Source organism: Charadrius vociferus, unplaced genomic scaffold (assembly GCF_000708025.1).
Source record: "Charadrius vociferus isolate BGI_N301 unplaced genomic scaffold, ASM70802v2 scaffold770, whole genome shotgun sequence".
In the NCBI taxonomy this organism is placed as follows: domain Eukaryota; kingdom Metazoa; phylum Chordata; class Aves; order Charadriiformes; family Charadriidae; genus Charadrius; species Charadrius vociferus.
The window spans coordinates 766,292-780,368 of record NW_009646395.1 but is presented as its reverse complement, the minus strand read 5'-3'; the positions used below and the strand labels follow the sequence as shown (position 1 = coordinate 780,368).

The 14,077-nt window shown below is 38.8% G+C and overlaps 1 protein-coding gene across 1 annotated transcript in view; it reads right to left on the bottom strand.

Annotated features, from left to right (window-relative positions):
* LOC104294849 (SH3 domain-containing kinase-binding protein 1-like) overlaps nt 1-14,077 on the bottom strand; it is a gene marked incomplete at its 3' end in the record, with an annotated part of 200,492 nt that overhangs the window by 30,699 nt on the left and 155,716 nt on the right. The window contains exons 7-8 of the mRNA XM_009894511.1: nt 13,855-13,930; nt 4,734-4,828 (exon numbers count right to left, since the gene is read on the bottom strand). Of these exons, the coding sequence (XP_009892813.1) occupies nt 4,734-4,828; nt 13,855-13,930 (171 nt within the window). The remainder of the gene's footprint in view (nt 1-4,733; nt 4,829-13,854; nt 13,931-14,077) is intronic.

Here is a 14,077-nt window from a genome sequence, read left to right as displayed (position 1 = left end):
TTGCAAAATCAGAAAGGATCCCCTCTTATGTTCATCCATCACTTCAGTGCAACACATTCCTACCGCTAATGCCACATACTCAGCTGCTAGCCTGCAGCAGGAGAAGAACGACTTTGCAATCCAGGTAGATGGAGGCTGAAGGACAGCCGGATCAGATATGCAGAGCAAGGCACAAAATTATTACTCCACCTAATATATTGATACCTATTAATGTCAACATCTTGTAAATTCAGAATTAGAAGAATTGCCACTGATATTGCCCTCCACTATTCCTACTCCAATAATAAGGGTTCGGGTGAGAATACCCTTCTATTACTGTCAGCTTTTCAAATTTGCAATGATTTTTTAAGTAGTTAATTTTATTTATCCAGACCCTTTTCATTCCTGGGAACAAAGTGGTCTTTACAGCCTAGAGCTCAGGTATATTGATGCAGTGCAATGAAATCTTTGACACTCTTGCAAGTAAAACTGCTTTCAAATGAGTGCACAGTTGCCAGTGTGTGCTTGATGTACTTGCTTTGAAATTATTTAGCTATTACTAGCGATTCCTCACACGGGTCATTTTCTGTATGCCAGTGAAATCTCCAGAATCCTTTCCAATTTGTCAGAATTTATTAGAGCTACTAAGAAATTTGTAGTGTTAGCATAAAGAGTCTTTATCAACACTGGAAAGGAGCCTATAGTAGTAGCTACATCTAGAATGAAAAATGCTAAAGTATTTCAAGATGACAGTTGATGCCATGTGAATCTTCTGTTGCTTAAAAGTGACTCTATTTATTACAAATACAATCTCCCAAATCAATATTTGAGCACAATAAAACACCTCTTTGCCACTCTCCTTCAGCCACACACTGCAGTCACTTATTGTGTTCCTGTTCTTATCCAAATGCTGTCAGGAACATTTTGAAGACACTAAATGAATTGCCTAAGGAACACAAATGTTTGACATTACGAAGAATAACCTACACATTGTCAATCTCATGGCCTCCTGTAATTCATATCTTTTCTGTTTATGAAAGTATCTTATCATCAAATTGCACAACAATCACCTTAACTGTACAAGTAAAATTACTGTATTTTGGGTTTTGTTCTCTTTCTTCCAAAGGTGTATTTTTGTTAGACCTTTTTGCAAAGCAAAGGTATCAGGTCTACTGTTTTATTGCCTTAAGGATGAAGTTTTTACCTTCCTTTACAATGCTGAGCAATATTTTCTGATCTTTTATCTTTAAATATTTTGCATGAAGGAGTTAAAGGACTACCATTTGTCCACTTTAATTTCCAGTAATTAGTACGTAAATCCTTTTCTATGTATCTACAAGGTTATTTGTTTCACTGGGAAAAAGGATGAGAGAAAAATTTTCCAGAAATTTTTTGAATACATTTATGTGAAGTTAGTTTCTGCTTTTCTTCTAGTCTTTTAGGTAAATTTTAACCTATGAGAAAACAACTGTTACTACCATACGCTTGGACTCTATCTCATTGTGTATCTGTCTCATGACTTAGGCCTATACAGTTCATCAAAAAATGACTCAATGTGCTGTTTAATCGGCAATTATTTTTGGCTATCATTCTTGCATAATGCCATCCTTCCCCTTATATCTCCCAAAATACATACTGTTCTGACAAGTAAATGATCAGCCTCTACTGACTCACTTCAGTTTTTAAATAAAATTCATCAGCACGTTCTCTGATGACTAGGGAATTGAGTTGTGACTCAGCAAATCCGTTCAAAGTATTCTTTGGCTATTTCATAAAAAAACTGAGATATTCAAATTCCCTTATCATAGAGGCCTACAGGAAACATCTGATCAGCTTTTGATTCAAGATCTCAACGTTCAAGTGAGAACTTGAAACAGATTCTGCAAAGGCCATGGCAAAAAAAAATTAAGATTCTTGTAATGCACTTTGCATTATTTTCATGAGCTTTCTTGCTCATTCACTCACTCCTTATTACTTCAGCCACTTCAACACATTCTCACAAATGCTGTTGTTTTCAATTAAATGCAAACTCAGTACGAGTTAAAATGGTGCGGTTTCAATGTTCTTATAGATCTGACTGTGAAAATAGATTAGCCTAGTGAGGGACTTTTCATATTGAGAATTCATATAACTTTCTGGGTTTAGTGATTTCAAATAAAATACATTCTTTTATGATAACACATCTGTGGTTGCAGAAAGTACTAGGACACCCATATCTTTCTTTAAAGTAACAATCTTCTCGTCTTGGGTGTAGGTAATTGGGAAGAACAAATTTTGTCTAAAGCTCTCCAGCACAGAAAGCAAAGCCTGCAAAACAATTTCTTGCAAATAGATTCAAAGAAACTCTATAATCTGACATCAAAGCAAAACCATTGTAATAGTTTCTGAAGTACTCCATATGTTTCTATTTAATTCCTCTTAGTCAGTATGGATCACTAACTGGTTATAGGAAGGACTGTCTAAGCACCATGATTTGAATTCCAGGTAAAAGGCAGCTCTCTAGCAGAAGCTATTACTGGACAGAAAGGTGAGGCTAACTTTATTATTGCTGACTAAAAAAAAAATTACGACACCTGCTTCAGAAGATTCGGACTAAAATAAAGTTACTATATTGCACAGTAGAGCATGGAGGAGACCTCACTGTTTTCAGAACTTTACAGCAAGGACCCTGCTTCCACATCACTTGAATTTTATTTTTAAACTATGTGTTAAAAACAGACAAAAAAAACCCCACAAGTCTGACTACAATGAGGTCTGGAAACCACAAAAGGATCTGCAAAGTGACTGCTCGTTAAGCACTGTTTCTTCAGTATCTCAGATTAGTTCAGACACAGCATAAAAAAGTATCCATGGAGAAATGCCAAACCTTTTTGCATTGAGATCCTCCACTCTGTAGAGGCACTGTTTTGTGTAACTGTTCATAGACATGTGACATACCACAGAAAAAAGAAGAAAGTTGAATAAAACATCTGCAGTGCCTTGATACCATCAGGCTGGAGAGCAGAAGTACAGGGGAATATACTAGAGAGTATACTGACAAACTTCTCACTGCATGGTTGGGAAAACTGATCAATTCAGTCAAATCATCAGCTCAGTTATTATAAGTTATTATAAAAGACAAATATCCTTCCTGAAATCTCATACTGAAACCTCAGTAAAGTAATAGTCTCTTTATCTATGTATACTGAAGAACACAGCTCCACCTGGAGATCAGCCATCTCAGAGACTTAAGTCAACCTGGTCAATAAAGCGTAAAGTGGACAGAGACAACATCTTAAAAGCCGTTTCCGTGATCACAGACACTGTTAAATACTCACACAATAACATTCCAAATCAGGCAAAGCCAAACAGTTTTCAAGACAAGCTAAACAAAAAAGTCATTGTGGGCAAGTCATTAAAGGATATTTAATGCACACAATTTATTTTTCAAATTTGCAGTTTCTCTTCCTACCAAATGTCTGATTATTTTTCCTCGGTTACCTGTATATTCTTCAGGACAAAGAAGATATCCTCTAGGATTGCAAATGGCTTAGTGTATAGCAAACACTGCCCCAGATGTACTTCCAACGGTTCTTGGGTTTTTCCACCCAGGTGCCAAACTGCTCAGTCAAGTAACAATTTCTTAACTTATCAATTATAGAATTCATTCTTTTACTTTCATATAAGCACAAACAACAGCACTATCGTGCACATGATTACAGTTCATCTTCATCATGCAAAATCCACCACCTTTTCTAGTTTGTAGCTTTTTTCCCCCCCCAAATGTTTATGTCCAGCAGTCAAAAACATTTAAACAAACTGTAAAATCTTTTAACAAGAGCAGGAAATTAAGTGCACTTAAACTATAATCCGTTCTTTGTAACATGGTGCACAGCTCTTCTAAAAGAAATCCAACTGTTTACTCACCATCTTACTGTATAGTTTTTGGATATTCAGTAAAATCCTGGCACTGTTTTTTCATTTCTAATCTTGAATCATTTCAAGTAATTTTAAAGAAAAAAACACAGATCTAAAATTATTTAATTTAATTTCTGATTTACCATCTTTTTCTGCTTTACCATAGTTTTAAGAGTGGCTATATTGTAAATAAGTGTTTAATTCATTAAGCTAATTTAAGCACATAATTTCCATCTAACCCAAAAAATCTAATTTTCACTTTAAGGGTGGTAAGGCACTGGAACAGGTTGCCCAGAGAGGTTGTTGAGGCCCCATCCCTGGAGGTGTTCAAGGCCAGGCTGGACGCAGCCTTGGGCAACCTGGTCTAGTGGGAGGTGTCCCTGCCTATGGCAAGGGGGTTGGAACTTGATGATCTTCAAGGTCCTTTCCAACCTAAACCATTCTATGATTCACAGTTCCTACAAGAAAGATAACTCGCACACCTAACAGAGATGTTCAAAGGTGCTGCTTTCTTGAGTCTTACAGTTTATTCTCTAGGCTTTTATGTTTGTTACAGGGATCAATTTACAATTTATGTAGATCTTCCAGCAGATTCAAATTAAAATTAATTATATAAACTTGTAAACTCAAGAGTACACATCTGCTGTCCTTCACTTAACATTATCAAGGTAGGGGTCTAAAGCACAAGAGGAAGGAAGATGTCGAGCTCTCTGAAGTCCATGTAATGTTTCATTGTCAAATTAGCATTGTTTTAGGAAGGACACTGTCAAAAGCACAAATAGAGATTTTACTGCAATTGAATGATGCTGACTTTAAAAACTGGATCCCTGCTTATAGGAGAAAAATATTACTTTTACCTTACTGATAAGTGTGACAACATCACCTTCTCGGATTGTGAGTTCATCATCATTCTGTGCTTCATACGGAAATATCACTTTGCAATACTCCTTGGCTGAAAGGAAGAACATTCAATGTGATAAATTATCACTTTATAACAACTGCTTATCCAAGGGTGAAAATCTTCATTAAATGTTCCACAAGCATCTCTGTGCTGCTTTAATTTCTTGCCATCTTTCTCTTTGTATTTGAGACCTTCATAAATACTATGAAATATTTAAAAAACTCCACACTGATGAGTATTCCTGCACACGTCATCCAGGGAGTCAGTGCTGTAGCCCCTAGAACCATTATCTCAAATGAAATTGCTCTAGACAGCAACCTGCCACAAACTGTTTCCCTTAGACTAAGCCTGTATCTGACACTTGCTTCAATAGTTCCACTGGTATGGCCTTCCACCAGATCACATAAATTGGAAGAGTAAAGGACGGAGTAGGTTGGCATAGCTTATCTATCCCCTGGTGTGCAGGAAAGCAGGTATTTCTGAATCTACAAAGATGATAAAATAATAAATAATACATTAATAAATGTAAAGGCATTCATAACTAAATCTTCTGTACACTCAGCATAAAAGAAGAGTTTTGAATATTAGTCTAAAGTTTCCTCTTCCCTTTTCCCTTTACTGTCTAGAAATAAGGGCATCATCTCAACTTTCATCTGGAAAATACAGGAGCCAGCACTCCTACTCAGAAATCATAAAAAGCAGTTGTCATGAAAAGCAGTTACTTACAACATGTTGCTGTGCAACAGACAAGTATGTCAATGTGGCTTACAAATAAAAAGGGAATATGCATTCCAGCTGTTAAATAATGTATAAAAATATGTGATACTCTAAGACAGAAGGTTTAAAAAGACCAAAGAAAAGACCACAGAAATTACCAGACCCTTCGTAGAAGGGCATGTGACTTTGTAGAAGTGTTCACCTCACTTTAAATGCCTAAATCTTTATGACCTCTACCTCTAGTCAGCTGTCATGTTTGATGCAGAGAAACAGGTACTTGCAGGCCACAGAAATCTAAATTAATTTGAGACAACAGGACTTATTTCTTTATACTTACTATAAAGAGAACCTGCATTATCACACTTGTGGGTATTTGAGGCTCCATGGGGGGTGTCAGTTCAGCTGCCCAGACTCTAAGTGCCATTTCAGACACTGGTGGATATGTAAGACACCCACACGGTTGGCAGATATGATGCACAACCTATGCAAGAGCCAGGTCCCTCCAGTCTGGCATCTGGAGGCAAGCCAAAATACCCTGGGCTATCTCAAATGCTCCAGATGCAGGCTACTGATTTCAGCCCCCAGGGTTGGGCCTGGTATTTGGATTTAGATTTGGGCACCTGATGTTAGAAACTGACGATGTCAGTGCCTCCATTTGCACTACAGTCGATGGAGAGCAAGCCACTAAAGCGAGCAAAGCCTTGAGAGCCACTCTTCACCCCAAGAGCAGACACCTACATTCAATTAGCTGAGTCACACTCTGAACTCCCTGGACAGCAGTGACAGATCTCCACTGGGACCCACTGGAGCCCAGACACCAAACTCACATGGCTATACCGAAACTTAGGGCTCTGACTCAGAATCTGCATCCCAACTGCTAACGTTTAGTGACAGGAACACCAACCTTAAGTAAGCAGTCAACACACATGCACGTGAAGGGTTCCTGGCTGTAAGCACAATCAGCCTGAGAAATGAAACAGTACAAATGGGGAAGAGGAAAGCTCTTCTCCAGTTCACATGCACTGCCACTCAGAAATGGCATGAATTTTATGTGGCGCTGATTCAAGTAAACAAGAATTTCTTAGGCTTTACAAATTTATTTTCCTGAACACAAAAATTTAAACTTATCCATGATCATTAGCAGTTGGTTTTCTGGGCCTGCCCTGTACTGAGTCTGGCTGGGATGGAGTTAATTTTCTTCACAGCAGGCTGTATGGTGCTGTATTTTGGATTTGTGACTAAAACTGCATTGATAACACACCACTGTTTTGGCTATTGCTGAGCAGCACCCGCACAGCGCCAAGGCCCTCTCTTTTCTCTTTTTCCCCACTCTGCCCCCCAGTAAGTAGGCCAGGGGTAGGCAAGAAGCCAGAAAGGCACACAGCTAGGACAGCTGACCCAAGTGAAGCAAAGGGATATTCCATGCCATATAACCTCCTGCTCAGCAATAAAGAAGGGTGGGCTTGGGGGCTGTTGATCTGGGAGGTAGCTATTCCTTGGAGACTAGCTGGGCATTGGTCTGCTTGTGGTAGGTGGTGAATGATTGCCTTAGTATTGCCTCTTTTTTTCCTCAAGAGTATCCCAAGTATCCATTCTCAAGTACACAAGTTGTTCCTCTGTTCACTATATAATCTATACACTGTATAATCTCAAGATTAGATGGGAAGCCAAGCTCAATGAACAGCTAATCATCAGAGAAGAACAGCCACTATACCCCAGTAATGGTACTATTCTGAAAAGATGCCAGTGGTGCAGCTCTCGCCCAAGGCATGGATGAATCCCATCTGTTTCAGGTTAAAGAATGCTTTGAACAGCAAGTGTCTCCAGGGAAGTCGTCGCTTCCCGAGTCCTACAACAAGCAATCCTCCCTCAGCTTCCCCTTGCTATTTTAAGACTTTACATTTGAATCATCCTTCAAGACAATGACCCCAACAGACAAGAGTGGAGAGAAGGTTGTGGTTTCAGCATCTGAAAAAGTCAGTTGATAATCAGGAAACTAAGTGCTCTCTTTCTTCCTTTTTTTTTTTTTTTAGCTTTTCCTCTAAAAGTATGTGTCAACGTGGATCTTACAGTAAGTGGCTGTCAAAAGCAGCAAGACTTTAACCAAAGAACTCATAATCTTTCACACATAGCAAATAGCTATGCATTTTTGCCTTCTAGTTTTGATGTCAAGAATTCTGTTCTCCCATGACCTATGCGCCCTCCCCACCAAGCTCTTACTTTTTTTTTTTTTAATATCCAGATAGCAGAGAAACAAGGAATTAAACTAGAGAAAAATATCAAAAAACAGGTCTTCAGCTCAGCCAAATGCCGATGTATTTCATGAAGAGCCAGGAGGCAATCTTGAGAGAGGCACAAGAGGGAGCTGGGGGAGGCTCATGGCTGCCTAGTGAAGGCTGGCACAAGAACACAGGGTGAAGGCACAGCTGTGGAAAAAAATCATGGTTTATGTACAGTAGAAGTCTGGACTCCTTGAGTGCGATTCACACTGACATACACTAAATCAGTACATTCCTCTGCCTAACAAGGGCTCCGTGGATCATGCTGCAACAGAGCTAGGTCTGAACAACACAGATGGGTTGGGAACAATGTAAATGACTGGACAAAGTCAGCTTTCAAACTTATCCTAAGGGAATGGTAGACCAACATGACTTAAGTAAGTAAAAGGGAACCTTTAAAATCAGATTAATAAAAGCAGAAAGAATCTAATAGGTTATGTCACTTCAGTACTAAAATTGTCCTCACTCAGCAGAGCACAATACCGCAAGAGGATGTAGAAGCACTTAATTTCAAGTTATGTTTAGATAGGAAGGAAGAAAAGATAAAAGGAAATACTAATTTCAGACACAGCACTGTAGAGACCAACTGGAACATGCTGAATTTGAGGGGTTTCCAAGTGGAAAAAAAAACCACCAAAAAACTAAAGGTCAAAATAATATATCCTATTACAAGTCTGGTAAATAGACTCAAGCCAAATTAAAGCTTCAAACTAAGATATCAATACTAAGCATCCCTCAACTGTAGAGAATAAATGTCATTTTGTACATTGGACACCCAAGGGTGTGTTTACACATCATAGATCGTTCTTCCAGAAGCCTCTCTTTTTTTCCTCTGACCTGAAGACATTTTAAAAATATACCTGCTAATAAACCCCCAACAGCAGACATCTTGGAGGAGAAAAGATGATATTCAATGAGCTTTTCAGTCCTCATTTATTAATTCAACAATAATTTACTCTGTCAGACCACAGAGTCCCTCTCTGCAAAGTCACAGCTCCTCCCAAGCAAAGTAGAACAACCTGTCATATACAATGGGCATTGCTCAGGGAACTGAGCGAGCAGATAAACTTTACAGCATATCCTACAACTCAAACAGGCCGGATCTAATGCAGGATGTTCAGCTTCTGGCCAACATATTCTGAACTGAGAGGGCTTGGGCTAGGTGTAATTCCATTGAAAACATTGGCTACATCCCATGATTTTTGAATGGTACCATTCCAACTAGACTAGGTACGGTAACGACAATGTCCTGTCCCTTGGAAGGAAAAACAAAGCTGTTGCTAGCCTCTCTGACAGACCCCAAGAGCCCAGGGTGACACACAAGTCCCCTTCCCAGCATCATCCTCATAGCTCAGAAGTCGAAAGAAAGAGCAGTAGCAAAGAACTAGGTATTTGTCACAAGTGGTCTGTCACTGCCCACATGTCACTGAGGAAAAAGTCTCAGGACCATCCTAAACACTATAAAAGGGCTATCCTCTAAAAAGAACTGGATGTTTTATGGGGGTCATTAACATGCATGTCTGTTCAGCACCTTATGTCCCCCTGTCTGTCCTGAGTTCAAAATGCGGCCTATTTGACACAGTTGCAGGCTTCCCCAAAAATCATTGCCTTAAAGAGGGAGAACAATAGCGAGAGACAGCATTCCTACAGAATACAGCTGCTTCATTATCTTGGCTGTTGCAAGCACTGTATTTCACCCACAGAATTCAGTGGTTTGATATGTATTTACAATTGCAGTGTAAAGCACTGATGTAAATGCATAGACCTTCTATATGACTTCGGGTCCTGCAGTACTGTAGCAGGTAAATTCAGTTGTTTGTATTTTGAGAGACTGGTTAAATATTATACTGCTTAAACCAGGACTGAGCAAACTCCATTCACTGTATCAGTGGACCCTGTTCCCTTTAAAAGCATGCCTCTTCTGTTTGTTCTCCTGCCAGACTCTTAGTATGAGCTGTGATGTTCAAGACAGCAGTACACAGACAATCATAACCTTCAGTCTTAAATTTCACAGGCAACAGTGACTCTGGAATTTGCTTTTCCTCTTAGGTCAGGATGACAAAATTTCCTCCTCTCACCTCTGCTTCTGCTTCCTCATCGTTAGGGAAGAACTGTTTCACCCCACAGCAAGATTTCCTCCATCTCAGACAATCTAACCACTGAGCTGGATTCACCCTTCTAACTTTTCAGAAATTGATTATTTATATATTTTTAGTAAAACAAACAACAAACCTGTATAGTCTATATAGTTGATTTTTGAGGCTTAAGCATTTCCCCCTTGATGAAGTCTAAATCATACACTAATGTGGACACAAACAGTAATACTAAGTAAGAAAATAAGCAGCATTAATGTAATATTCCTTGAGCTTAAGCTTCATCTCTTTAACTGTCACTCATAAAATGTTTCTAAAATGAAATAAAATGTACACAATATAGTGAAAAATCACATAATTGTTAACAAAACCACAAACCAGATGAAAAAAATCCAAACACTACATTCAGCAGAATTTAGTTTTACTATTAATTGCTACACTCAAGACTCATAAATGGATTGCACTAATAAATATTTTCACAGAACTTCAAGAGATGCAAACTATCAAAATACCATCTCATCAAACAAAAAATAGAAACAGAACTAATTATACCTTCTACCATCATGCAAAAAGATAAGTTGCTTGCTAGGATTTTGGTATTCCTATTATGCAATAGATTAACACAAACTGTAAACAGTCAGTGAGCGGAGCAATCAAATTAAGTGCCATGATCAATGCCTTCTGTGACTTACTGCCTTTTTTGTTATCCGCTTATACTCAGTTTTGCAGTCTCAGTAATCTGCAATAGCTCTCTCAGTCATTGTGGATGTTTTTGCTTTGCTGAAGTCTAGAATCCAACAGAACTACTTAAAAATGTATACATACTTTCTACAATATAGCCTTTTCATGGCAAGCCACTTAAACTAAAAGCAAGCTACTGCAGCTACTGCACAGAAAAAAAATATATCTTACCCCAGAGATAAAATTATAAACACACAAGGATGCATGTGCCATCCCAGCTGCCTAAGAGAGATGGAAATTCAACAGCAGAATAATTCCCCTATAAGTCTAGGCGGCCACAAACCTAACCCACACAGATCTCCCCTCTTCTCTTAAAAGACGTGTTCTTTCATTCCTGAAAGGTTAGTGATGTTTTCCAAGGGACCACTCAAGCTATGTAAGGATTTGTGCTTTCACTGTGCTCTCCCTTTGAGCAAAAAGTCCTCTTTGGCCCTGAAGAGTCATCTGTTTATCCCCCCAAAATCTTAAGCCCACTATTTAAGGAGATTAACATAGCATATTGTTGGGAGATGCACCTATAGACCATACTGCACTCTCCCTTGTTCTGACCAACTCATCCCATTGCAGAACTTAGGCCATTTTGCAGGTATGAAGAACAAATGGTAAGCATATCCAATGCCTTGCTGCAAATCACTGCCTTATCGCATCAGAAAAGCTATAGGAAAAAAGCGGACTCAAATCAAGATGTGGGAGGAGTCAGCAACCATCACTCCATGCTGAAGCCCGTAGGGCAGAGAGGGAAGATGCTACTGCCCCCCATTTCCTCTCTCAGCAGGCTCTTTCACAGTGCAACTGCATTTTTATCAAGTTGAGACTAAGGAATAACAGCATCAGTTATGGAAAGAAACAGACAGAAGATGAAAAATTGTATTATTCCTCTGTCAACGTTATCTCTTTCTTGCTTGCAGCATACATCTCTGGCAGTAATCCCAATCTAACTCTCATATCCAAAAGCCCGGTCTCCATACTGAGCTGAATCTATGTTTCTTGCTACTTCTTTGGAGAATGGCACAGTATCTGTTTTGTTCAGCAATTAAAGACTCCAAGGAAGACTGGGACCCTACCATCCCAGGCAAAAGTGAAAGTAGCTGAGGTCCAAGGTGGAATGACACTTTTATACTGAACACTGCAATTAAGATATTCATCGATTTTCAGAGACTGCAAACTTCCCTGGATTCAATGCTTTTTCAAGCTTGTTTGCGGTAGGTTTTTAGAAGAAAACAAAAATTAAATTTTAGAGAAATGACAAATACTAGACAGATCATAGCCCTATGCCAGACTCTGATCATACTCCTCATGTCTGACTACCAGACATTAACTGTCTTATGAAAAAATTATTCTTCCGCCTATATCAAAAACCAAACTAGAATGAAGTATGTTTCATTTTCACTGAAAGGTTTTTCGATTTAAATAAAGGACATTCAACTGATTTAAAAGTATCTCCTGTGATGCCATCTGAGGCTCAGACAGTTACATATAATTACATTATATCAGACCTTCCTATACATACACTTCTCTTTCACAAGCAAGAACAGAGATGCCAAAAATTCTGCTTAGGCCCCCGAGATTCCAAGAAACATAAAATGTCCTAAATAATGAAGTTTAGGTAATATTCACAGAACATGCAAATATATCGTACAAATTAGCTCACCCTTCTCACTAGTTCTGGCAAAAGGGATGTTGAATGATGTTTGCACACAACCATGCTGAAAACAGATGGGAACAGAAGAAGAAGGATTTTCTGACCAAAAAAGACATGTCTGAGGGAAATGACAAAAAGGTGAAAGAAGAACCAATCAGAGCCCCAAAGAGTTGATGGAGAAGTGTCTCTGTGTCAACCAGAGCTCAGTGTGTCACTATAGAAGGCACAGTTCTCTAACCATTGTTCAGAAGGTTTCCACATTCGTTTGTAAGTGGTAGAAGTACGAAAGCCCAGTACCCTGGAATGTGATTTAGCAAGTGGTTTCAGCTGTCAGAAGTATAAGCTGATGTGGAAAGAGGCATCTGTCTGCCAGCCTGGCTTACCACACCAGGGTAGTGCTGCAGGTGGGAAAGCCCATGGGACCACTCCTTCTGATGGCACCTGCACTCAGGTCAGCTTAACCTGCTCAAGCTGCAGGAAAGGTAATTCCAAAACACATTCATTCAGGAGCCTGCTCTACGTTACCAGTTTGCGCATTTTTCAGTATTACGAGTTCCCACTTCCTCAGGGCAATTGAGTTCTTGCAGCACTTCCCATTAACAGCCTTGTGTCACAAGGGGAACAAGATAAGAGGATGCAGCAAGTCAATTAGTGTGGTGCAGCTAATGGACAGTAACTCACTAAAAGTTGTTTTAGGCTGCTTTTGCAACTCTGAACTGAAAACTTGGTAAAACAGGTCGTAACCATACACGTCTCTCAGACAGCCCATATTCTTCTGCTCCAGATGCTTGCTTTCCTGTGTCTGTATGTGTTTCAGTTCTGAGACAAAACATTATCTAACTATCTAAAGGAAGGAGGAGTGTGCAAGACTTAAAAACTCAACGCTTTATATTGTACTCAATTTATTTTCTAGGGTATGGCTATGTTCTTCTCCTTTTTATTCTTAAAATTCTTAACTAAATGTTAATCCATAACATTTAGTTGTAACTTTATGTAAATAAAATCAAAAGATGGGGAATATATATGCAAGTCATTTGGTAAGCTAGCTACATATGCCTCCCTAGAACAGCACTGAGCCCTGCCTAAAAGATTTAATTATTGCTTTTTGTTTACAAAACATTGAAATGATAAAAACAGAACTGAAGTTCTTGGACACTGTTCATTTCCCATACAAACTATACCACCCACACAGATTATTTCTGCTACATAAAGAAAGAAAAAAGAGGAAAAAAGCAAGGGCACTCACAACGAAAGATATTTTTCTATGACCCACCTACAAGTTACTGCCTGAAGTTGGATCTTATTCAACTCCAATTCCTAAGTACCCTCAAGGCTGAAAGCTGATCACCCAATTTAATTTGATTTTTGGTGGCAGAAAACTCAGGGTAGGATTATCAGAGCAAAAACAATTCAGAGGATTCTCTGAAACAATGCATTCTGTCTATGTACTGCCTACTCAAAGTTTATCCTAAATATATCTATCTGCATCCTCACTTTTCATATATACAGGACACTCTTTTCACCAAAACCAGAGAAAAATGTTCAGCTTGCTTTTAAAAGGCTTACTAGCACAAAGTGCAAATAAGAAAAAACTATGAAACCTACTTTTTGTTCTGCTGTCCGCTTCTATTTTTGTTGGCTCCTGAGTTGCTGTGGCTGGAGGTAATTTCTTCCCAACACTCTGAAAAAAAATAATTATCCTCCTTTAAAATTTGCAGATTCGGTTAAAAGTTGGACAATATGAAAAACTGTAATGGAAATACAAAATATAGGAGTTGAAAAAGGACAGTAAAGAAACAGAGGCAAATGCATCTATACTTAGGTTTGT